This window comes from Oryctolagus cuniculus, chromosome 10, assembly GCF_964237555.1.
Source record: "Oryctolagus cuniculus chromosome 10, mOryCun1.1, whole genome shotgun sequence".
In the NCBI taxonomy this organism is placed as follows: Eukaryota; Metazoa; Chordata; class Mammalia; order Lagomorpha; family Leporidae; genus Oryctolagus; species Oryctolagus cuniculus.
The window spans coordinates 65,443,779-65,470,015 of record NC_091441.1 but is presented as its reverse complement, the minus strand read 5'-3'; the positions used below and the strand labels follow the sequence as shown (position 1 = coordinate 65,470,015).

Here is a 26,237-nt window from a genome sequence, read left to right as displayed (position 1 = left end):
TTTGTGAACTAGCAGATGGAGACCTTCTCTGTCTTGGGCTGCCTCTCTGTGTTTCAAATACAAGAAACTTTTTTTAATGGCACAGTGGTCTTGTTTGATGGGTAAAATATGAACTTTTTTTCAATAATTATCTCCCAGACTCAACCCACAAATCTATAACTAAAATGCCAAATCTTTCCAGTGAGCATGGAAAATAACATTCTTATGGTTATTTTTAGACAACTATTTCCTAGAGATTTTGATACTAGTTGTTTTTAGGACCACCTGAGTCAAGTTCAACCAAGAAAATAAAGTGCTCTACATACAGGCTGAGTGCTCCTAATCTGAAATGCTTGGGACCAGAAGTGTTTCCTATTTTGGATTTGAAATTTGAATTTGCATACATAATGAGATATCAGGGAGGGGACCCAGGTCTAAACATGACCTTCATTTGTCTCATCTATACTTTATATACACAGTCTGAGGTCACTCTGGAGAATCTTTTTAATAGCTCTGTACATGAAACACATTTTGTACATTGCTGCTGAAGGGGTCGGGAGTTTTTATCTTTGAGGGATGATAAATTAACTGTATGTTGTGTTTTGACTGTGACCTACCACCTGAGGTCAGATGTGGAATTTTCCACATGTGATATCATGTTAGTGCTCCACAAATTTTCAGATTTTGGAGCATTTCAGATTTTCAGATTAGGGATGCTCAACCTGTGTATGGGGAAAGCCTGTCCCTAGGAGTTCTGATGGGACATCTAAGTATAGGGTGTGCCTTGGAAACTGCAAGGTAACTAGAATTTGCTTGATATAAACTTGGACATTTCAGGGAATAGCAATTTGCCCTTGATTTTCCAGTCTACTTTTGATTTCATTCATTCTTGCCATTGACAACATGCTGTCTCCTAGAGAATGTAGCCTAATGTAAAACATTAAGTTAACATGATGCAGAATGAACAAAGAAGCCATCGTCAATAATTAAACAGCTTCCATATTTAATGACCTGTCTTGCTTGCATTGGAAGTCATGGGGAACAGCTGCAGACTACTTTGAAGGCAACTTAAAAGTGCAGTGGTGACAAGTGATTGTGAATCACCATATCAGGAATTAGAGAGTTTTGTCCTATTAATATGCAAGCAGATTTTAAAGTATTGAATAATGTTAAGTTGTTGACAAGAAAAGGAAATAGCATTTTCTTGGTCCACATAGGCACAGGGCAGCAAAGAAGGCAGAGAACATTACAAAGAAAGTTAGCAACAAAGAGGCTGAACTGAGAAAGGGAGGGAATGCATGGTCACTGTCAAGGTCTGTGGTGCCCTGGCAACATTAATTTTGCTTCTGGATTGAGGCCAACATGTGTCCAACAGTCTTACAGTAGACACACAGTCTGGGATGTGCTGGAATGTGGCGGGGTTTACTGACAGTTTCAAAATACATACATCGATGTAATTGCCATTGATGTAGTCTGAGTTGGTGTCTCCTTCTATTGTCTGCAGCCTCACCCGGGAATGGTCATCTACAAAGGAAAAAGAAGAGAACAGCCATTAACAACGAAAGCAATGGATTCTGGGAGCACACAGAGCTTACTCACACAGGAAGGCACTCAATGACACTATGCTGACAAGGTCCTGGGAGGATTTTCAGGCATTTCACACCCTGAAAGTCCTCCACTTCACAGTTACCTGGAAGAGGGAAGAGGGGAGGAGAAACAGGGGTGAGGCGAGGGGTGGGGACCAATACTCATATCCATAAAGACTCCAGTCGGAATGCAGATTGGGCTCTCAGTTCTTTCCTGAGATGCCTGCCTGCTCTGTCAGGGGTACTTTCTCTTCATTAAACTTCACTAGCATGCTTACTGCTAAAAACAAAGCAAACAAAAAACTATGATAAAAGTGGAACAAATAGATTATTTTAATGCAAAAATTGAAATTTATGCATGATGAAATCCATGCATAGTTTTTTCATAATTCACATTCCAATAACCTTTTTGAAGTACCCCTGTAGAGGCTCTTTAAGGATAAACAAAGAATTACATATCATATACCTTCAAAGCCCCAGATTTTGCTATTAATACTGGGAAGGATTTATAATACTTCACCTCTTATGATAAATCTCATTAGCTTATTCTTTGATCATTGACACATGGACATCATCAGCAAAGGTTTGAACTTTTTAATTATATTTCTGTGAACCACAGCCAAATTATGTCTTAGATTGGAAGCTGCAGCAACTTCACCAAATTACATACAAACTGTCTGAGGGCTTGGAGTTGCCTTTGACATCTACTTGGATCAATGTTGGGTACAAATTCACGGCCTAGCCTTCTGGCCTGTGCAGATGTGGTCCTAACCTTTGTTGCTTGACAGTTCTCTGAGCCCTCCCTCTGTACCTGAGGATACTGCAAGGGACAGCAATGCTCTAAGCACAGGCCAGTCAATAACAACACCAACCCTTAGTCTCCCCATCCGGAGAAGGGGACCACAGTGCTTGCCTCAATTTGCACTGCTCCAAGGGGTAAGTGACAATACAGACTGCCAAATCTGATGTCTGACACACAGAAATTACTGGGTAGAAGTCTTAATTGTGGCATAAATTAACTATATTTACATTATTTTCTGAATGAAAACAATTTAACCAAGAGCTCTATGGAGGCGACTCAATTATTTCACTGAAAATTGATACTTTCAGAAGGAAAGTGCTACAAGCACCATAATGGCTAAGACTGTCCTCTTTTGATCACTGTTCTGCCCCTAGCCCCTAGAGTGGTACCTGGGACACAGTAGGTTTTCCCCCAAGTCCTTTTTTGAGTAAATGTAAAGTGAACTTTTTTCTTTTAAACATCTATCCTTTAAAAATTATTTTCCTTTACTGAATGCTCTTTTTAGCAGAGAAACTCTTCCTTCCAATCCAAGTGTCCACCAAAGCTTGGTATGTGGAATAGAAGAAGCCAGTGGCCCCGAGCAGGGAAGCACTAGATTTCCTGGGTGGTTAGCTACAGGAGCCTGCAGAAATTCACCTGCAACATAGCAGGGACAGGGGGAGTTCCTGATGGTAAACTATCAGTGCTGTGTTCTGATGTGAACTTCGCTCAATATTTCATCTGGGTTAGTGGGTGAGATATGAAGACTCCAGCTGGAGCAAGAGCCGGGCAAAGCACAGATGACAGATCACTTTATCCCCAGTCATTGGACCAAGTGCTGACTTGGGCCTGTTTCTTGCTGGTGACAGTGGGCAAGTTACCTCTTCTCTCTCTGCTTGCCTTCACTTGTCTGTAAAATGGGGACGAACACTGCTGATCTCATGGGGATATTGTGAGCATTAAAAAATATATATATCAAGGGATTTTTAGAAAAATGTTTGGCAGAGAGTGAGTGATGGTCAGAGGCCAATTACTATTGTACTATGTACCAGATGCCCACACTTCTCATTATCTTTGTATCTAATACCCAATCATTGCCAGCAACTCCAGGAAAGGACCTACACAGTCAGAACACTTCCTCATGGTGACCCATTTTAGGAGCTAGTTTCCCAGGACACAGATTGCTTCAACAATTTGCTATGTTGGGAAGTTGGAAGGAGCCGTGTCACGTGTGCACTGGATACCTGTGGGCTGTTGTGGCTTTTTGTACATGTGAGGAGAGCCACCGCATACACGCAGCTCTTTTGCAGAGTGGAGCTATCAGCAATTCCACTGGCAAAGCCATCTGAGCTTTCCCGATGAAAGATGCTGCAACAGGACCGAACCTTGGCTATTCCGTGCACACCAGGCTTTGATTGCACTCCTGACGATGGAGATTAGGCTTGCTTTCCTGTGCACTTGGACTTTGCCTGGGCAGCTTTCACTGGGCAGGTAACTGCACTGGAGCCTCCAATCTCGAGGAGCAGGCGTGTCTTAAGAACATATTATAGCCCCTGTCAGAATCCTGCCTCTCACGTGTTGTATTTCTTTTGGAGGCTCAGGATGAATACTGCCCATTTCCTGAGATTTGCTACCTTTGGGCTTTTCCAGTTGATCCTACATGCTCTCTTAGGGACTTCAATCTCTGACAAAACTGAATTCTCATCTCCTATAAACAGAACCTTCGAAATCAAGTGTCTTCATCATCTCCTACAGCTGAGTCATTTCATCCCCCACCCCCCACCCCCCCAGGTACTGCTCCCAATTTCACTGCTCTCACTCCCCTCCTGATGGAGAAATCTATAAGACATAAGGACAGGAGCTGGCACTGTGGCACAGTGGGTAAAGCCACCGCCTGCAGTGCTGGCATCCCATATGGGCGCTGGTTCATGTCCTGGCTGCTCCACTTCCAATCCAGCTCTCTACTATGGCCTGGCAAGGCAGTGGAGGATGGCCCAAGTTTTGGGGCCACTGTACTTGGGTGGGAGACCTGGAGGAAGCTCCTGGCTCCTGGCTTTGGATCGGCTCAGCTCTGGCTATTGTGGCCATCTGGGGAGTGAACCAGTTGATGGAAGACCTCTCTCACTTTCTCTCTGCCTCTTTCTAACTCTGCCTTTTAAAAAAATAAATAAATCCTTAAAATATACAAATACAAAGCCGGCGCCGCGGCTCACTAGGCTAATCCTCCGCCTAGCGGCGCCGGCACACCGGGTTCTAGTCCCGGTCGAGGCGCCGGATTCTGTCCCGGTTGCCCCTCTTCCAGGCCAGCCCTCTGCTGTGGCCAGGGAGTGCAGTGGAGGATGGCCCAGGTGCTTGGGCCCTGCACCCCATGGGAGACCAGGAAAAGCACCTGGATCCTGGCTCCTGCCATCGGATCGGCGCGGTGCGCTGGCCGCAGCGCGACGACCGCGGCGGCCATTGGAGGGTGAACCAACGGCAAAGGAAGACCTTTCTCTCTGTCTCTCTCTCTCACTGTCTACTCTGCCTGTCCAAAAAAAAAAAAATATACAAATACATACACACACACACACACACGGACAGCACAGCTCCTAAGCAGACATATTGTTTCTACATTTCTATGGATGCAAAGAGTGGATTCTTCTAGTTCATAATGTCTTTTTTTTTTGCAGGCAGAGTGGACAGTGAGAGAGAGAGACAGAGAGAAAGGTCTCCCTTTTGCCGTTGGTTCACCCTCCAATGGCTGCCGCGGCCGGCGCGCTGTGACCGGCGCATTGCGCTGATCCGATGGCAGGAGCCAGGTACTTATCCTGGTCTCCCATGGGGTGCACGGCCCAGGGACTTGGGCCATCCTCCACTGCACTCCCTGGCCACAGCAGAGAGCTGGCCTGGAAGAGGGGCAACCAAGACAGAATCCGGTGCCCCGACCGGGACTAGAACCCGGTGTGCCGGCACCGCAAAGCAGAGGATTAGCCGAGCGAGCCGTGGCACCGGCCCATCATAATGTCTTACAGTAAAAAACCAAATTACATATATTCTGAATATCCCAGCAGCACCTTCCTAGCACCCAACTCCAGGGACTCCACTCAGTGTGGCTGCAGTGCCCTGCACAGTGGCTCTGGCCACCACCATTGCATGCCCACTAGCAAGACAAGTCTGTTAACAGCAAGTGTAACTACAGATGTGCACTAATATGAACGCAAGGATGCAACTGCTGGGAGTGAAAATTAGTACAATCACTTTGGCAAACAATTTACTATTAATGAACAAGGCTGAAGATAGCACCCCCCATGACCCAGCAGTGAGGAAATGGTTGGTGTGCACATACTGACGCACACACATGAATGTGCACAGCAATACTGTTTACAACGCAAAACTGTAAACAATCCATCAACTGAAGGGAGATAGGAACTGTGTTAAATTAATGAGGTGGAACATTATTTAGTAATAAAAGTGAACAAACTATTGTTGCTCCCCGTCTTCGTGGAGGAGCGACACTGAACCCTGCCTAGGCTTCATATCCGAGTCACGGCACCATTATGTCGCTCCCCCTCTTCGTGGAGGAACGACACAGGACCCTGCGCTGTTCTTTCGTCTGCTCGGCCCTCCCCGGGTTTGCTGCTGGTTCTTCCCGGGTTGGCTACCGTCCCTTCCACCTCCGTGGAAGGGCGGTTCCCCCTGCCACATTCCCCACTTCCGCGGGGGAGCGGCACACCGCCGGCCGGCTCTCTCGGGGGGCTGCACAGGTGTTCCCTCAGATGTTCCCCTTAGATGTTCCTGGTGCATGTTGTCTCTCTCCTCCTTTATAGTCCTCTTCCGCCAATCCCAACTTGGCTGCCCACACGCCGAGTATGCTGCTCTCCTCCAATCAGGAGCAGGATCAGCTCCTGGAGGTCATCACTCAAGTTGGCAAGAGGCAGCTGCGTAGAAGCTGTTTTCTCCTCTCCCAGCGCCATATTGTGGGAGAGCAGATGCATAGAATAAGTCTTAATTCCAGTAACTCAGTCCAGTCCGGGTTGCTCCCCACAACTATACTTACATAGAACAAACTGGACAAATGATAGAAATCTAAGACTGCACATGAAAAAGCAACACACAGAAGATTACTAGGGCTCCTCAGAACCTTCAGTGTTGATGGAAATGTCCCCATCTGTGCTTAGCACAGTAGTTACTAGTCACATGCTGTCATGGAGCACTTGAAATGTAACCAGAATGACAGAGGAACTGGCTTTTTACTTCAATTTCTCTGGATTCAAATTTAAAAAGCTATACATAGCTAGTGGCTACCATATTGGAGAACACAGCCTCTAATAGCAAACTAAAGCTCAAAAACAGGCAAGATGTCGTTGTCTGGATATTCTTTGGATCTGGGATCTTTGGATGTTGTCAGATATGGTGCCTGCTAGCCACTTGGGGCTAATCCTAATTGAGATGTGCTGGAAGTGAAAAATGTACACCAAATTGGGAAATTTAATATGATAAAAAGAAAATAAAATATCTCATTTTATTATGCCTATATTGATTATGAGTTGCAATGTTAATATTTAGGATATATTGGCTTAAATAAATATACTTTCAAAGTTAATTTTGCTTATTTTCTTTTCTGTTTTTTAGTGTGCCTTTTAGGAAATTACACTTACACATGTGGCTCGTATGTGTAGTTTATATCCGAGTGGATCACGCTGTGAGAAGATGCATAAAACAGGAAGGACAAGTATGAAAGTTATGACTGTAAGTCACAATGCTCATTGTCCGAGTGGAAGAAGGGTCCATCTGAGAGGCACACTGGGCCTGTCTGGGTTGGCAAAGTGCTGTTTATAGATTGGTTGGTGTTTTTATGGTATTTGCATTACAATAATATATTAAATAGCACATGGATTTTTGTGCCCATTTATGTACATATATTTTGCTATAGGAAAGTAAAAGAATCTCCTTTGAAAACACTACGCTATGTGAAACAAGCCAGATAGAAAAGGAATGGAAGGACAAATACCATATGATTTCACTAACACAGTACAGTTTCAGTACCCCTTATCCAAAATGTTTGGGACCAGAAGTGTTTCAAATTTCAATTTTTTTCTTCCAATTTTGGAATATTGGCACATACATGAGTTAACCTGGGTATGGTATATAGTCTAAACACAAAATTCATTTATTTTTCACATACACCTTTTAACACATAGCCTAGAGGTAATTTTATATGATAATCTTAATACTTTTGTGCGTAAAACAAAGTTGGATGGTGTGGAATTTTCTACATGTGGTGTCAAGTCAATGCTCAAAAAATTACAGATTTTGAAGTGTTTCACATTTCAGATTTTTGGACTAGGGACGCTCAAGCTAAACCTAGATCACTCAAATTCATAATGAGATAAATAGAATGGTAGTGACCAGGTTGGGTAGAAACAGGAATGAGGAGTTATTTAGTGGTTACAGGATTTCAATTTGGAAAGACAAAAAGAATTCTGGAAATGGATGGAGGTGATGGTTGCACAACAATGTGAAGTACATAATGCCCATGAAAAGTGTGTTAAAAATAATTTAAAATGGTAAATTTTATGTGTATTTTACACTTAAAAATAAGTACAGTTTTTCATCCTTCCCTTACATAACAAGTCCACGTTCCACTTTAATCCCAAACATGCTAGGAAACAGCACTTTCAAGGTCGGGGGGACACGTGTGGACATGCAGTCCTAGAGCCCTTGGATCCCTCTGCCAGGCAGATCTCTTGAGGTGGGCTCCTCCCCTTTCCGAGATGAATAAACAGTGGTGACAGTAACTCCAAAGTTTGCTAATAGAGGACAACAGTCACACATTATTCATGTGAACTCAGTAAATATACTTAAGAATGATAAAGTTCAAGTTTGTAGACTAGTCTTCCTTTCAGTGATAAAGTATGAATACTGAGACAAGCATCTATCTTAAGCCACGCGTGCCAGCAACTGACAGTGGGCTAAGTGTCTAGGAGGAGTCCAGCCCTGTATGAGAACACAGTTACACACGTTCTGCCCATGGAGAACAGACTGTTCATCACAAGACTGCATCTCTTAGCTGTCATGGGTCAGCATGTATTGAGTCAATCTTCCTGCCTTCCCACAGGCTCTCCTTCCTAAATAGGAATCCAGTAAACAGGAAAGAAATACCATGACCCCCACCGAGTTAGTGAAACGCCGGCCCTTCCAGCCACACAGCCGATGCCACATGGCTGCTGGGATATCTGAGAATGGCTTGGAGTAGACGCTACAGATTCTCAGGTGTGCTCTTTGAAATCAGGTGTTCAGTTGGTTATAAAACGATTAGATGTTGACTTGGGGACCCATAAGTCACGATATAGAGGCTCATCGTCACATTTTCTTGTAATTTAATTCACCTTGAATCAGATGCCAATTAAGAAGATGAATATATCAACCATTCTTTTAGGGAAGTTATTCTCTTGGGGGCACTGTTGAGGCTAAATCATACCAAATCTGCATGAGGAAAAGCCTGGAGGACATTTCTGCAGTGTAGCAAATATGGTAGTCACTCGGGCAAGGACTCCAGAGAGTGGCCAAGGGCTCATGCACTTGAGCACCTGTTCTGCCAGTTTGCTCTGCAGAACTGCAGGTTAGAGGGGCTTTCTCAGGGCCAGGGTCTGTCTAGCCATTGGGATTGAAAGGAGGAAGAAACCTCAAGGACTCACTGTGTAGGGATAAAATTTAGGAAATCCAATGGGATTTATGGTTAACAATAAGTCAACTATTAATCATGAAAGCCACAGGGTCAAGACCGAGAGTGCGGTATTTCTGGAGATACAGCCTGGTAAGTGTGAGAAGGCCTGAGCTTCAGGGTTATTCATCCCACCTGTGTCTCTCTCCAGCATGGGTGTTTTCCCCTGGCTACTCCACAGCCATTTCCTGTTGCCATTTTGTGGAAAATGAAAACAGGGCGGTGTTGTCCCAGAATCCTTGACGTGAATGCTGGCTCTATGAATCCCATGAATACTGAACTTGTACAACTGTGGATCTCGGTGAGCTCCTTCCATAAAAAAAGGGGTGACAATAGGCCACTTCATAGGCATGCTGGGAAGATCATGTGAGATAATTTGTGGTAAGTGCTGGAATATAGGACAGTCTGTTCTCATTAAAAATAAATTATCCATCTTATGTGAATAAAAGCAATGTCCCTGTTTTTGGAGTTTAGCCATAAGAGCTTCAAAGTGCAAAGAGCCAGGAAGCTTGAACTGAAGATTAAGTGGAGGCTGGCACTGTGGCTTAGTGGGTAGTCTCCACCTGCAGTGCTAGCATCCCATATGGGCGCTGGTTCAAGTCCTGGCTGCTCCACTTCTGATCCAACTCTCTGTTATGGCCTGGGAAAGCAGTAGAAGATGGTCCAAGTCCTTGGGCCCTGCACCATGTGGGAGACCTGGAAAAAGCTCCTGGCTCCTGCCTTCAGATCAGGGCAACTCTGGCCACTGCAGCCATCTGGGGAATGAGCCAGCTGATGGAAGACCTCTCTCTTTCTCTGTCTCTGTCTCTGCCTCTGTAACTCTGCTTTTCATATGAATAAATAAATAAATCTCAAAAAACAACAGAGATTAAGCAGCCAGTCTTTGGGGAAGTGGAGTTTGAACTAATTTTGAAGAGAAAACAGGGAAAGGCTCAGAAACAGGCTGAACACTGCTCTGCAATTCCTACATTTCAATCTCCTGGCATCTATTCATCTTTCCAGTCCCTATTTCTGTGTGGTATAGTACAGATGCAGAGATCACGGTTCTGCACAACAATCCCTGTTTGAATCCCAGTTCTGTCACTCTGCTTGTGTGACCTTGCACAAGTTACTTAATCTTTCTATGCCTCAGTTTCCTCAACTGTATGATAGTGCCTACACTATGATGGTAGGTAACAAAAAATAATGAAAAATGGAATTAAAAGATTAAGTTTATTTTCGTGCAAAAAAATTGAAATACATGCATTGCTTTTCCATAACAAACATTTTCCACAAATATTTTGAAGAATCCTCCCTTATAGACACTGATTGTAAAATTTTTTGCACTAAAATAAACTTACTTTTTTTTTAAATGAATTTTTGTTTTACAGGCAGAGACAGAACAGAGAGCGAGAGTGACAGTAGAGAGCAAGAGAAGGAGAGCACTTCCATCTACTGGGTTATTCCCCCAAATGCCTCCTACAATTGCTGGAGTTAGGCCAGGCGGATGTGGAAGCTGCGAACTCATTCCAAGTCTCCTATGAAGGTGGCTGGGACCCCAATCAGTTGTGTTGCTGCTTCCCAGGGTGCCCATTAACAGGAAGCAGGCATCAGGGATGGAGCTGGAACTCAAAAACTTGGGCACTCTGATATGGGTTGCAGACATTGCAACTAAGGTAATAGACACTGGGCCAAATGCCTTCTCCTAAATGTACCTTTTGATGCCACTTATTTGAGGGCCACTTCTTTCCACTGGGGTCTCACTCACAGAGATCCTTCATGTAGAACAATTTTTGCCACAGTGTCTTGGCTTTCCATGCCTGAAATGCTCTCAAGGGCTTTTCAGCCAGACCAGGAAAACTTAAGGGCTGATTCTGAGGTCAGAGTGTTACCTAAAGCGATTGTCATTCTATGAGTCTGCTATGTGGACTGCTTCCCATGTTGGAACATTCTCTCCTTTTTAATTCTATCTATTATTATTACCAGACATTTGATCCTGTTTATATGATCACTTTAACACTTAATCCTATCTATATGTTTACTTTAACACTTAAGATGGCATTTTTACTACCTGAGAGCTACTTTTTAAAAGCCATTTTTCTATTACCACTTTTTAGACCTTTCATTGATATCAACAGAGAAATGATCAACAGTGATCAAAGGCATCTGATATAATCATTACAAGGAATTACTATGGCTTTAATTTATTTATTTGGAAAGATTCCTATGATATATTACAAAGTGAAGATGACACTCTACAAAGATGTATGTCCAATAAGGCTATTTACATGAAATAATCGAATGCATCTGTACACACTTGACTCCATATCTCCTGCTTCCATATTTGTAGATTCAATCAATTGTGGAGGGAAGATTCTAAAAATTTTGCATTTGCAGTGAATTTCTTGTCATTATTCCTAAACAACACTGTATAACAAATAGTTACATAGATGGGGCCAGCGCTGTGGTGCAGTGGGTTAACGCCCTGGCCTGAAGCGCCGGCATCCCATATGGGCACCGGTTGGAGACCCGGCTGCTCCACTTCCTGTCCAGCTCTCTTCTATGGCCCAGGAAAGCAGCAGAAGATGGCCCAAGTCCTTGGGCCCCTGTACCCATGTGGGAGACCCAGAAGAAGCTCCTGGCTCCTGGCTTCAGATCGGTGCAGCTCTGACTGATGTGGCCATCTGGGGAGTGAACCATCAGATGGAAGACCTCTCTCTCTCTCTCTCCCCCTCTCTCTCTGCATCTCCTCTCTCTGTGTAACTCTGACTTTCAAATAAATAAATAAATCTTTAAAAAAAACCAATTACTTACATAGCACTTACATCAAATTAGGTGTCAGAAATAATTCAGAGATTATTCAAAGTATATAGGAGGATGTGTGTATGTTCTTTGCAAACACTCTGTCATTTTATAAAGAGCACTTGAGTATCCATATGTGTTAGTGTCTATGGAGGTGCTAGAACCAAGATGCTATGGATACTGTGGGAGAGGAACTGTGTGGATATGGAGGTTGGGAAAACTGGAAGGATGGGCCTTTGCTGGTGAGAAAATATGGAATGATTTTTACTTTCATCTTCACAATTTTATGTACTGCTTCAATGATATACTTGATCTATACTGCCTTTATAAGCAGAAAGAAAAAAAATGTTTCCAGTAAAAAACAAAAGAAAACAAAACAAAAAACCAAAGAAACACCAATAGGGGTGGGCATTGTGGCATAGCAGTTAAAGCTGCTGTCTTGTGGTGCCAGGATCCCATACGGGTGCCAGTTTGAGTACCAGCTGCTCCACTTCTGATCCAGCTCTCCGCTAATGTACCAGGAGGGCAGTGGAAGATGATGCAAGTGCTTGGGCCCCTGCAACTATTTGGGAGACCTCAAAGACGCTCCTGGATCTAGGCTTCTGATTGGCCCAGCTCCAACTGTTGTGGCCATTTGTAGAGTGAACCAGTGGATGGAAAATCTCTCCCTCTGCCTCATTCTCTCTCTGTAACTATGCCTTTCAAATAAGACCTGGAAAAAGCTCCTGGCTCTTGGCTTCAGATTGGCCCAGCTCTGGCTGTTGTGGCTATTTGTGAATTGAACAAGCAGATGGAAAATCTTTCTCTGTCTCACTCTCTCTCTGTAACTCTGCCTTTCAAAAAAATAAATCCTTAAAAAAGTAAAAAGATCCAGTAACAGCAAAAGTAAAACTGATAACTTCATGGCATAGGGAAAAGAAAATTGGAATGAAGCAGAATAAAATGTTAGCAGAGTTTTCATTTGCATGGTGAGGTTCTAGGCAATTTCCCCCAACATTTATTTACTGTACAAATGCCTTTAATGTGTATGAATTGCTGTTATAATTGGAGAAAAAGAAGCCCATTTTCCATGCATGGCTGGAATATGATTACAATCCAACTAATGTTTTATCATCATCACAGCTCTACTCCATCAAGAAATGTAACAAACTATGTCACTTTGACAAACTCAATCTGCATTTTCACTCAAAAATTTTAAAGGCTTTTACTAGATATAACAGGGCAGAACACACATTTCTGGATAAGAAAGTGGCACATAAAGACCTGGTTACAAGAAATCACTGCATATGTTGAAAAATTATAATTTGCTGAGGCTTTTACACATGTATGTACATACACACTGGAGGTGACATCATAGGAGATTTATTTTTATTTTTAAATATTTATTTGAAAGGCAGAATGACATATTTATACATATCTTCCACCCCCTGGTTCACTCCCCAAATGCTTGCAACAGCCAGGGTTGGGACCAGGCCAAAGCCAGGAGTCTAGAACTCTATGTGGGTCTCCCACAAGGATCTAAGTATTGAGGCCATCATTCTGCTGCTTTCCCAGGCACATTAGCAGGAAGCTGGACTGGAAGCAGAGCTGATGGGACTTGAACTGGTGCTCCAATATGCAATGTCACCATAGCAAGAGGTGGCTTAACCAGTTATGCTGGGACGCCAGCCCCTCATTGAGATTTAAAACAAGATTCCATGGGATTGGAAGGGTAGGGGAGTGTGGGATAGAGGGAGATTGATTAATGATTATCAAAATATAGCTAGATAGGAGGAATTATTTCTTGTGTCCTACAGCACAGTATGGTGGCTGCAATTCACGATTATCTAATATGTATTTTATAAAGAGCTAGAACAGAGTTAAAGCATCACAAAGAAATGACAGATGCTGAAGGAGACTGAAATGCTACCTGCCCTGATTTGACCATTATACATTGGGCACATTTATCAAATTATCACTCCGTACCCCCCCATATATATATATATATATATGTATACACACACACACACACAATTATGTGTTAATTACAAAGAAAAACTAGGTAAATGGCCTTTAAAATTATGTAAATAGCTTTTGAGTAATTAGAAAAAAAAACCAGGTATCTGTACTCTAGGTCCCTAAAACATGGCATTTGTGTCTTTCCCATCAAGTAATACATTTAAAAATCCCTTTAAGTAGCTTCAAGTATTTTCATGCTTTAATATTAAACAAAATGGTTCTAGGTAATAGCTTTGCAATTTTAACTTGTGTGTGATTAGATTATTCCCATAGCAGCAGAAATGGCGTATGTCATTGATAATCTCTAACCTCCAGCCAATTCTCTCTCTGCTAAATATTGATGGCATATTTAGGGTAAATAGGAATCACAATGATCTAAGTAACATTTGGCCTCTGAGAGAAGACTGGACATTAATTTTAATTACAATTGATTTCTGTAAGTAGTGGCCTTGCTCCTCTTGTGGTTACGCTCTTGCCTAGGACTGCTGTCCTGCTTGTTTCAAGGGGCAGGGTTCTCAGCAAGAAGCAGAGGGACCCTTGAGTTGAAGGGCTGGTGGCTCCGTGTGCAGCTTCACTCTGGTTGTTGGTGCATGTGCGTCTTGCCCCATTTCTGGCTCTGTTTATCTAGTCCTTCTGTTGGATCCTGCTGCTCTTTACTCTTCAGAATCCTGGTTGGGATCCCTGACTTATATTTTGTCTGATCCTTCTAGATTTTATCCTATGCCTTCCCAGGCATATTATTTCAACCTGTTTCTCCCTGATTCCTGCCCATATAAATTTAATACCAGAAGATCTACTTGCCAGTACCCTCTCATTAACTACATTTTTCCCCCTCCCTACAGGGCAGTCCTGCCTTCTATAGTTAAGCCAGATCATGACAACTGTGGATTCCTAGCCAAGGATAAAGACAGTGTTGTAGTCACTTAATCAGAGAGAAGCACACTGCTATGATATAAAGCCCTGCAAAAACAAGGCCTTCAGGGGCCAGTTCTGTGGCATAGTAGGTTAGGCCTCAGCCTGTGGTGCCAGCATCCCATATGGGTGGCTGCTGGAGTCCCAGCTGCTCCTCTTCCAATCCAGCTCTCTGCTATGGCCTGGGCAGGCAGTGGAGTCATGTCTTCACCCCACATCAGAATCTTTATTGTGCTAGATCTGTCAACAGGCCAGGATTGACTTAAACTTTTCTCCACGACACAACATTCCTTTGTGCAGGCTGAGCAGTTGCGTCTTATTGCTCATTACTATAGGCCCTGTGGGTTGGGTCCAAGGCTCTCCATGCGCCCTAAGCTCCTTTCACAGACAACTGCATCACACGATAGCTTCAGCCACCACCCATAAGCCCCAACACACTCAATATTTGGGTCCAGACCCTTCTGTTTTGGGTTCCAGAGCAGCCTATATATTTGTCTATTGTATTGCACTGAAGGTTTCAAAAGCATCCTATTTTGCCCCCACAATTAAACTCCCAAGCTTGCTGTGCTCCTGCTAACTTTCTGACCACCCCTCAATTCCACAGTAAGTCTGGTTCCCTTCTACAGTTACCCATCTGAGTAAACCATCCATCCTTCCATCTGTCTATCTCACTGGCCGTCACCTGTTAATCTATCAGTTCACCCATCTATCCTCCTGCAAGTTAGAGATGGAAGACTTCTGCTGTCTTCCTTACCTCATAGCCTGTCCATCTTTCAGTACAGCCAAGCATTTCTCTTGTATCCATCCTGCTGGCCCTTATTAATCATCCGATTAATCCTGTGCTATGGGGAACCTTTTTCTTATAGTAATGTCCCCTTCTAATCCATTTTCTACTCTGCAGTCAGATCAAAATTATCCAATGCAAATTTGATTTACATCCCACCCCAACAACTTTAATGAAACCTCTTTGGTCTTTATAATAAAAACTAAAATCCTTCATCTTCCCTAGAGAGCTCTGTAGGTCTGCAGGTCTGGCCTCTGCTTCCTCCTGTGTCTATCCTAACTCCCACCTTTTACCCCTGGCCTCCTGGCCTCCTCCTGTTCCTCAAACCCAGAGGGTTCCCTTGTGTGACAAGGTCTGCTCACAGGACATTTGCTGTCTACAGCACCCTCTTTTATGCGGTTGTCTTCCATGTCACATCCTCAGGGAGGCCTGCCCACACCTCCCAACTAAGTCAGCCCCACATTATGCTTTTTTTTATGTTTTATTTTAGGGCAGGGATGTGTATAGTGTGTGTGCTCCTTTCCCAAATCCTGATCTATATGAAACCACAGAACTTTCCTCACTTTAAGTAGCTATAACTTTATCTTAACCTTTTTAGGCTAATGCTGAGTTCTCTGTGAAATGAGACAGCTCTTAGCTCTAGGGAAAAGAGGAATGTCCAGCCTTTTTAAGAAAAAAATATACATTATTTTTATTTATAGTCACCCTACTGTGTGATAGAATCCACAGCTTTTTATTCTTACCTTAGTATCACTGAGTAACTATTGACCGACCTTTCCCCCATACTTGCCCACACACTGTTCTCATGGCACCACCTACTTCTTCACGTACCATAACTTGAATTTCATTTACTCCTGTAATCATTTCACTTACTGCTCCCTACCTACATCCCAGGACTGTCAGCTTCATGAGGGAAGAGACTCTGTCAGCTTTTGTCACTGTGGTCCCCAACTCTTCCCCTTGCTCCTTCTGCTCCAGCAAGCCCGGCCTCGCTGTCCTGACCATTCTGGGGCAGGTACACCTCCTCCCTCAGAGCTGCCCCTCACTGCTTGCACCGCTCCTTCTCTGGCCTGCATAGAACAAAATGTGGAAGCTGCCCTAACTCCCTTCTTTGCTGCATCCCCTATTGCACAGAACACTTGTCAACACACGTGAAAACAGAATCAAAAGATAAGTTTATTTTGGTGCAAAAAATGTTTGAAATCCAGGCAGTTTTTCCTCTATTCACGCTTTCCATGAAGTGTTTAAAGTACATCATATTACACCATGCACTCAGTCTGTTTTCTGTCTCCCCTGCCAGAGTGTCACGCAAACCATTCTCCCTGATTTTGTTCCCTGCTCTACCGCTGACTCCTAGAATAGTGGCTGGCACAGAACAGGCACGCAGAAAGGATTTGTTCACAGAATGGCTTCCGCTTGGCTTAGAGCCTGGCACACGGCAGGTCTATATGGATTTGATGAGTGAATGGCAGAAAAGAGGGGGGAGGGAGCCAGCGGAGGAAGCTCCTGCAGATTCTGGTTTCTTCTCTTCAGCTGCCTGCCAGTCCCCTGGGAGGAGGAGGTGGCCACAAGAGGGTCAGCGGGGGTGACTGGTGTGCCTTCAGCAGGCGTTAATTACAACCAGGGGCTGTGGCGGTGTGAGGAGGCTCTATGTGCAGTGGTGGGAAGGGCAGATGGGGTGTCCCTTTAGACTTGGAAAGGGATAGCTTAGAAAATACACAGTGCAAAGAAGGGAAACGCTGAATTTCCCTGTGAGCAGGGCCCAGTAAATGATTCTCAAGCACCACTAAAATCATTTTATATGCATCTATGTTCTGCAAAAAGCAGATATGCTGACAAATCCCCCAATTCCTCCAGCCAGGAGGTAGGGTAGTCCCCAAGGCCTAGGCTCCTTGAAGCAGTCTTCTCAGTAAGTGACACTGGTCTTTCTGCAGTTACTTGCATGTTTAGGGGTGGTCAGGCATCACACACTTTCATGTGTATAAAGAAACCACCGTTCTATTTGGGGATAGACATAAGCGTGGCTTAGTTAAGTGCTTTTATTCTTTTTTAATCCTTAAATCCTGCCATAATTCTAACAACAGCTCAAATTTGTTTCTACTGCTGTAAAGACACATGGACAGCCTCAAATAAAGCTGTTCCCAAACACTGAGTCTCGGGGTGACATTTAAGCAGTGTGGTGATTTCATTAGAATCAATCAGGTAACTTGCACTCCATGGAGGCCCTTCCTAGTGACACTATCCAGGCCACTGGGTCAACCACTGGTCATGGACCTGCACCAGGGCTCCTGAAATTTAAGGCAATGGTAGTGGTTTTCCCTCAAACCATTTATGGTATCCACCAGGGTGGATGGTATTTCACAAATTTCTTTTTCTTTTCTTTTTATTATTATTATTTATTTTTTTGACAGGCAGAGTGGATAGTGAGAGAGAGAGACAGAGAGAAAGGTCTTCCTTTTGCCGTTGGTTCACCCTCCAATGTCCGGCGCGGCCGGCGCGCTGCAGCCGGCGCACTGCACTGATCCAAAGCCAGGAGCCAGGTGCTTCTTCTGGTCTCCCATGGGGTGCAGGGCCCAAGCACTTGGGCCATGCTTCACTGAACTCCCGGGCCACAGCAGAGAGCTGGCCTGGAAGAGGGGCAACCGGGTCAGAATCCGGCGCCGCGACCGGGACTAGAACCCGGTGTGCAGGCGCCGCAGGTGGAGGATTAGAATCAATCAATCAATCAATCAAATTTGATGGAAAAAAGGAGTTGAAAGATTAATTCATTTTAGTGCAAAAATATTTGAAATCTATGCATATGAGGGGTCTTCAAAAAGTTCGTTGAAAATGCCTACTATGGAAACCTCAATTCTTTCACCAAAATAAATGTAGTTTTAAATTCTATTTTCCCACAACCTTGATGAAGTACTCTGATATTTGGCAGGGGTGGATGAATAGTTCTATCTAAGAAGTTGGCTATCCTATTTTAGAAGCACTAACAATTGTTTGGCAGGTTGTTAAAGTAACTGATATCTCAGGAAATGCCATCATAGGGCCTTACAGAGAATTCTATAAATAACTAGGTTACATATAAGTAAATATATAAGCCACATTATATGAAACTATAGTCATAGAATCAATTGTGTAACAACCGTTCTGCAGGGATTTCAGAAAAGAAACGCAAACGAGGGAGAAGAACACGGTTGCGCCCAGGATGCTGTGGCAGGTGAGGAGGAAGATGGAGATGGAGCAGCTGGAGCAGAGAAGCTGCACCCTGAGATTGTCTCTGACAATGCACTGGGTACTGGAACTCTGAAACAGCACCGGGAGGGCATGGGTTGGAGGGAGGGCAACTGTGGGCTGGAAAACGAAGCCCTAGAGATCAGGGTGGAAGGACAGCCAGGCAAAGCACCAGAAATGGAAGTTGGAGCCAAGCTTGGGAAGAGCCAGGTCCCTGTACACAGTGGTGCTAACATTCAACGAGCAAGAGGCAACCTGCAATTGTCTACCAGCTAATTTGAACCTGACACCACAAAATGCAGGTGTTATCTGAAAACATAAACCAAACTTCAATATTTACGGTTCTTGCCTTTAGCTTAGAGAATAATTCTAAGCTCAGGCACAAACGAGACAGTCAACATGGTAAAGTTCAGGATTTATTTGGAAAGTGAGAGAAATACACAGAAATGTAAGGGCTATATTAAGGGAGAGGGGGTCAGAGAAAGCAAATGGGGAATTTCATATCATCCTTTTCCTGGGACCAGCCCAGAGACTGCAAGCACGAGAGGGCATGCAGGCAGCAGTGCAGTACACAGTGCGGGAGAGCAGGGATGAGAAGCGACAAAATAAATAAATAGATAGATAGATAGATACGGTCCTTTTCAGTGGGCTGGGTAAAATATAATGGACCCCATTTTGTGTGCAAATGGATACTCTAGGGTGTCAAAATTATTGCTAACGCAATGTATCCAAGTCACACGCTTAAGGATAATTAACCTGGTGAAGAGCTGTGTCTGTATTTATCTTCTCAGATTCTGCAAAGAGACTGTAAAGCTGCATAGCTCTGCACACATTTCTACGGACTTACTTCTATGGGTACAGTTTAAACATGGACTCCTGGATCCATGTCTCTCTGTAATACTCCTATTTTTTATCACATAGATAGGAGTAAGTATTTAGTAATAATATAGATAGGACTAAAAGAGGAGGGAATGCTCCAACATGGGAAGCAGTCCACATAGGAGACTTAGACAATGGTAACTGCTCTAAGTAGCACTCAGTGACCTCGGAGTCAGCCTGTAAGGCATTCTGGTCTGAATGAGAAGCCCACGAGAGCATTTCAGGCATGGAAAGCCAGGACGCTGTTGCAAAAAGTGTCCCTCTCATGAAAGATCTCTGTGGTTGAGGCCCCAATGGAAAGAAGTGGCCATAGAAGGATGTACTCTTCTCTGAAGGGAGAAGAGAATTTCCACTTTGCTCATGGCCTTGTCTGAAAATTGATGGGGTTTGTGGATTCAAAAGGCTTCCATAGCCTAGGCATCTCACATCAAGAGACTTGGATGATCACGGATGTCTTACTTAAGAGTGCTAATTGCTAAATTAACAACAGCAGTCACTGTGTACTAACTTCCCATGCAGGATCTCTGTCCTCCAAGAGTTGTACTGTTAGGATTAATGGTAAAACTTGGACTCAAAGATTTACTTTGCTTTAGTGTGTTAAGTAGATGTATTCTTATGTCTCATAAGTTTTAGTTATGTTCAAGTGTCCAACTCCATTGCTTGTAAGAAATTTGTTATTATCCTTAGGTGCTTCCTTACAGTTAATTAAGTTTCACAAACACAGGCTCTTGGTCCCAGGTCAGTCTCCCTCTAATACTCCTATCTTGATCATTTTAAGGTCAAACGGAGAGTACAAAATGGTTCAAGGCCCCAGGGCTATTAATGAGACAACTGTTTCAAGGCATCTTATTGTGTGCTAAACCATTCCCTCTATCTACAACTTTCTCCTACATCCCATTAAACCTAGAATCTAGGTTTCCCCAATAAAGCTCAGGTTTCTAAAGAGGTAGATTACCTGAGATATAGTTTGACCCCAGGAAAGCCTGTTCTTTCAGTCAAGAAAAAAAAAAAAGCTATTCCATGTATAGGGTCACCACAGACAAAAAATCAGCTAAAAATATTTCTGGGGATTTGGATTAATAGCCAAGCCTTTGTTTGAAGCTTTAAAAGGCCCTGACATAGACCCACTTCGTTGGACAGGGGAGCTACAAATGGTGTTCCGAAGAATTAAACCGCTTTTAACAGAAGCTCCAGCATTACGAATTCCTGAGTGAGCCATTTGTCTTGTTTATAGAAGGATCCCCTTCAGACCAGTTGCAGCCTAAATGGAAGGGACGCTACCAGGTGCTACTGAACAAGCCTACCCCAGGCTGCAGGGCATCGCACGCTGGGTGCATTTGCAAGGATTAAACTTCTACCTCTTGAGTCTTCACAGGTGAACTCGAAAGACTAGTCTGCTTATTCCTGTGAGCCAATTAAGACCTTAAATAACTCTTTAAAAAGCAAAAGGAAAGGAAAGCTTTTGCTTTTGTCACATCAAGAATGTGCACTTCAAGGCAGACATGCTGTACTTATGTCTTTTTTTGATTCTTTCTGGGAGCTGTTATTGGCAGAAAAACTCCTCGGTGAGTTCTTCTATTATAATGATTGGAAGTCCTGGTGAACCACATGAAGCTGATTTTAAACATCTGACCATAGCTTTAAGTAATCTGGCCTACACTTCAGGCCAACTTTTACGGCAAGTACTTAGGTCAGTGGACACTCTGTCCATGGTAGTTATGGACACATTAGACTGGCCATGGAATATATAGTATAGAGCAAGGAGGAACATGTGCAGTGATTGATGGAATCTGCCACCTTTACTTGAACAGTAGCATATTCACTGAAAGAGATGTTAAAAATCTTTATGCTTAGGCTAAACAGTTTTATAATCTGCAAAAAGATAGCCTTTCACCACCTACTATCTGGGAGTTTATAAAATACATTCTTTCCATCTTAAATGGCACTCCACTTGCAATCTGTTTTGTTCTCATTTTGTTTATGCTGACTGATACACTTGTATGTTTCAGAACTCAATGACTTCTGAGAGTAATGATGACCATGCAGGTGACACAGCCATTGGTGGTGACTGAGAGTTCTCCAGCTCATGAAACGAATTCATTAGATGAGCTAGGAAGAGATTTCTGGACCCAGGACAGGAAGAGTGTGCATCCCTGATCAGCAGGAAGTAGCTACAGAAGATCTGATGAGTCTACATCCTTCAGCATCCCCTCAAGACAAAGGGTCTGGAATCTCTGAGAGGAGAGTGATATGGGACCTGACCCGATCCGGGAGATAGGGAGATAGGATTAGGACAGCACCCTGCTGGCCCCTGTGTAATCTCACACCCCCTGCATGATCTCACCTGTATCCACACATCTGTCAATCAAACTATATAACCACTTGTGGGGAGCAATCCGGACTGGACTAAGTTACTGAAATTAAGACTTATTCTATGCATCTGCTCTCCCACAACATGGCGTTGGGAGAGAAGTAAACAGCTTCCGCACAGCTGCCTCCAGTTCAACTAATAAACTGTAGGACTTGCTCCTGATTGGAGGAGAGCAGCGTACTCGGCGTGTGGGCAGCCGAGTTGGGATTGGCGGAGGAGGACTATAAAGGAGGAGAGAGACGGCATGCACCAGGAACATCTATGGGGAACATCTAAGGGAACCCGTGCAGCCCCCGAGAAAGCCGGCCGGCGGTGTGCCGCTCCCCTGCGGAAGTGGGGAATGTGGCCAGGGGGAACTGCCCTTCCACGGAGGTGGAAGGGACAGTAGCCAACCCGGGAAGAACCAGCAGCAAACCCGGGGAGGGCCGAGCAGACGAAAGAACAGCGCAGGGTCCTGTGTCGTTCCTCCACGAAGAGGGGGAGCGACATAATGGTGCCGTGACTCGGATATGAAGCCTAGGCAGGGCTTAGTGTCGTTCCTCCATGAAGAGGGGGAGCGACAACCACTCCCCTTTTGGAAGTGAATAAGAGGCTTGGATTGTGCTGCGATGGTCCTTGCTCTCCTGTGTGCCTCCTGTGCACGTGGCCTTTTTGCTGCTTCTCGGGCCTGCTCTTCTGCACTGCTGCTAGCTACTGCTCTCCTGCCCATGTGTCTTCTCCTGCTTGCAGTCTCTGGGATGCAACTTCCCATTTACCCTTCTCGGGCCCCTCTCCCTTAATAAAGCCCTCACATTCCTGTGCATTTCTCACACTTTCCAAATAAAACCTGAATTTTACCATGTTGCCTGTCTTGTTTGTGCCTGAGTTCTGAGTTTAGAATTCTTCTTTATGCCTAAGGCAAGAATCCAAAATATTAAAATCTGATTTATGTTCCCTGATAACACAGAGTTGTTTTTTTTTTTTTAAATGATCTCCTGAATTTACAAGGCTAAAGAGGAACACAGGAGTAATAAAGCTGTGATTTTTTTTTTTTTCAGGAACTAACCATCTCCACTGCTTTGTGGCATTTCAGTGCATTTCCACAACAGGTGAAGTTCTCAGGACAGAATGACATCCAGAGGATTCACGACTTATCCAAAGCCATTGGGCCAACACATGGTGGGACAAGGACTCCAAATCATGTCTCTAACTCAAGCCGTGTTCTTCTCTATTGCCAAGAGGTCTTTCCCGACCAGGTAACCCACTCTCATTACCCTTTTGCTACACATTCCTCATGTTCTCTCCATAACACACTTTCCACATATCTGTGGACCTGACACCTATGATCTCATCCAGTCTTAGCCTGGCGTGGCCCACACATAGTACGTTCTGGGGGTGGGAGATAGAGTTAAACCTGCTCTGCCTCTGACAGCACTGGCTGCCTTCAGTCCCTGTGTCTGGGATGATGCAATACTTGATCCCAAAGGCAAAGACCTGAGAGTTGAGGATGATCTTAGTGTTGGCAAAATGTTCTCCACCAAGCTGGGAGTCAGCAAACCACAGCCTGTGGACCAAATAAAGTCCATTGCCTGGATCGGAAATCCAGTTGACTGGAACACAGGCCCGCTTGTAGCTATATTATCTGCGTCTGCTTTTGCGCTGCAATAACAAAGATGAGAGCTGAACAGAGCCTGGCTACCCCATGGCTGTGAACTGAAATGTGTCCCTCCAAAATTACTCCCAGGGCAATAAGATTAAGAGGTGGGGGCCTTTGCAGGTGGTTAGGCCATGGAAGCCCTGCCCTCATGGATGGGATGAGCTCCTTATAAAAGGACCAAAGGGAACTAACACGGCCCTTTTGTGCTTCCACTCTCCCATCGTGTGGGGACCCAGTATTCGTCCCTTCTGGAGGGCGCAGCAACAAGGTGATGACTGTGAAGCAGGTAGCAGCTCTCCCCACGCCCAAATCTGTCCACGCCTTGATCTTGGGACTCTCCAGCCTCCAGAACTGAGAGTGAGAGAGGGAAATTTTTATTGTTTACAAAGTGCTAGTTTGTAGGATTTTGTTACAGCAGCAGGAATGGACTAAGATATCTACAAAGGCTGAATTATTTCCCACTGAGCCCTACACGGGCAAGTCTGCCAATCTCTGCAGCAGACTGGAATTGCTGGGAGAGCTGTACCCATTTACATGGAATCCTTAAGAGCAGTGCCACTTACGGTGTCTAGCAGATAGTAGTATCTGTGCACTGACGGAATGGATTATTTGATCTGTTGAGGCACATTCTGTTTGTCTAGCTGTGAGGAGAAGCAAAGAGCTGTGCACCAAATACCCAGATGGGCCCAGTAGATATGAGGTGAGCAGACATCTGGAGGCTGAGTAAGATGTCTACAGGAAATATCCATGTGGGACGCAGTGGTGAGCTTGCAACCCTTTTGCAGAGGGAAGCAGTGAATATGGGGCCATTCCCATGTGGGCTCAGAGGGGCTCTGCCTCTACCTGAGTATAGAAATAGAAAATTTTCTAGATAATTAAACCAGCAAATCATTTTTTTTATTAACACAAACAGATAACTCCTTACTTAATGTGATCAGAGCCAAGTCACTTCATCTCTCTGAGGATGAGGACAGTGGTTGGTCCCATGCAAATACTTTGCATTTGTGGGTTTTAAATGTCCCCACAAAAAAGACATTATGGATTTTTATTACAGGAATATTGGAGGTAGGTTAGGCCACGCTTATCTTTTGTTCTGCTTCCCTCCCCACCCTGTATTCAGCAGTGCTGGCCAGAGCCCTGCAGCTGGCCATCCTGCCTTCCCAGACAAGGCAGAATGTGGGTGGCCACGCCGGCCTCCACCCTTCTCCACACCTGTCCCGGATATTCCAGTGTCCGCTGACCTCCTGTCCTCTCTGTGCGCATTCTGAGTTGGAGATGATCAGTGATAACAGTCGAACTATTCAGCCTTAACCCTACTGTCCTTAGACAACAGCCATGAAGCCATCAAACAGAACCACAGCAGAAGGCAGCCCTGGAACTTCTCTACAGGGGACCCTGGAGAATCGATACTGAAGCTATCTTTAAGTACACAGATTTTATTTCATTTGTGTATTGATTTGGAATGGCTTAGGAAGAGGAAGGATAGCAGGGCAGGGGGAGCAAGTCTCCTTAAGCTGCCTCCTGCTGGTCACTGACTTTTTTTTTAAAAGATTTATTTATTTGGCCGGCACCATGGCTCACTTGGCTAATCCTCCACCTGCGGCGCCGGCACCCCGGGTTCCAGTCCCGGTTGGGGTGCCAGGTACTAGTCCCAGTTGCTCCTCTTCCAGTCCAGCTCTCTGCTGTGGCCCGGGAGGGCAGCGGAGGATGTCCCAAGTGCTTGGGCCCCTGCACCTGCATGGGAGACCAGGAGGAAGCACCTGGCTCTTGGCTTTGGATTGGCACAGCGCCGGCTGTGGCAGCCATTAGGGGAGTGAACCAACAGAGGGAAGACCTTTCTCTCTGTCTCTCTCTCACTGTCTGTAACTCTACCTGTCAAATAAAAAAATATTTATTTAAATATTTATTTATTTGAAAGTCAGAGTTACAGAGATAAAGGAGAGGAAGAGAGAGAGAAAGAGAGGTCTTCCATCTGATGGTTCACTCCCCAATTGGCCTCAACAGCTGGAGCTATATCGATCCAAAGCTGGGAGCCAGGAACTTCTTCCAGGTCTCCCATGCGGGTGCAGGAGCCCAAAGACTTGGGCCACCTTCCACTGCTTCCAGGCCATAGCAGAGAGCTGGATCGGAAGTGGAACAGCCAGGTCTTGAACTGGCGCCCATATGGGATGCTGGTGCTTCAGGCCAGGGCATTAACCCACTATGCCACAGCGCTGGTCCCTGATCACTGACTCTTTAGACTCTGATGCTAATGCAAAAAGTAAGCCAGTGGGACCAATCATTCAACCAGGCAGTGGTGAGACAAGCTGCTCAAGGTTGGAGCTCTGCCTCCACATCTTACTAACTGTAGAATGCTTTTACCCTCTTTTATGTTTTCAAAAAGATTTATTTTACTCGAAAGGCAGATTTACAGAGAGAGGGACACACACACACACACACACATACACACACACACACACAGAGAGCGAGAGATATCTTTCATCTGCTATTCAATCCCCATTGGCTGCAAAGGCTGGGGCTGGGCCTGGTGGAAGCCAGGAGCTTCCTCCGGGTCTCTCACATGGGTGCAGGGGCCCAGGGACTGAAGCCATCTTCTGCTGCTTTC

The 26,237-nt window shown here is 44.6% G+C and overlaps 1 protein-coding gene across 5 annotated transcripts in view; it reads right to left on the bottom strand.

The window, feature by feature from the left end:
* Positions 1-26,237, bottom strand: part of PTPRM (protein tyrosine phosphatase receptor type M) — an 869,082-nt gene that overhangs the window by 96,324 nt on the left and 746,521 nt on the right. For all 5 annotated transcript variants that reach the window (XM_008261054.4, XM_008261055.4, XM_051852140.2 and 2 more), the window contains one exon: positions 1,427-1,503. In XM_008261054.4, coding sequence (XP_008259276.1) covers positions 1,427-1,503 — 77 coding nt within the window. The remainder of the gene's footprint in view (positions 1-1,426; positions 1,504-26,237) is intronic.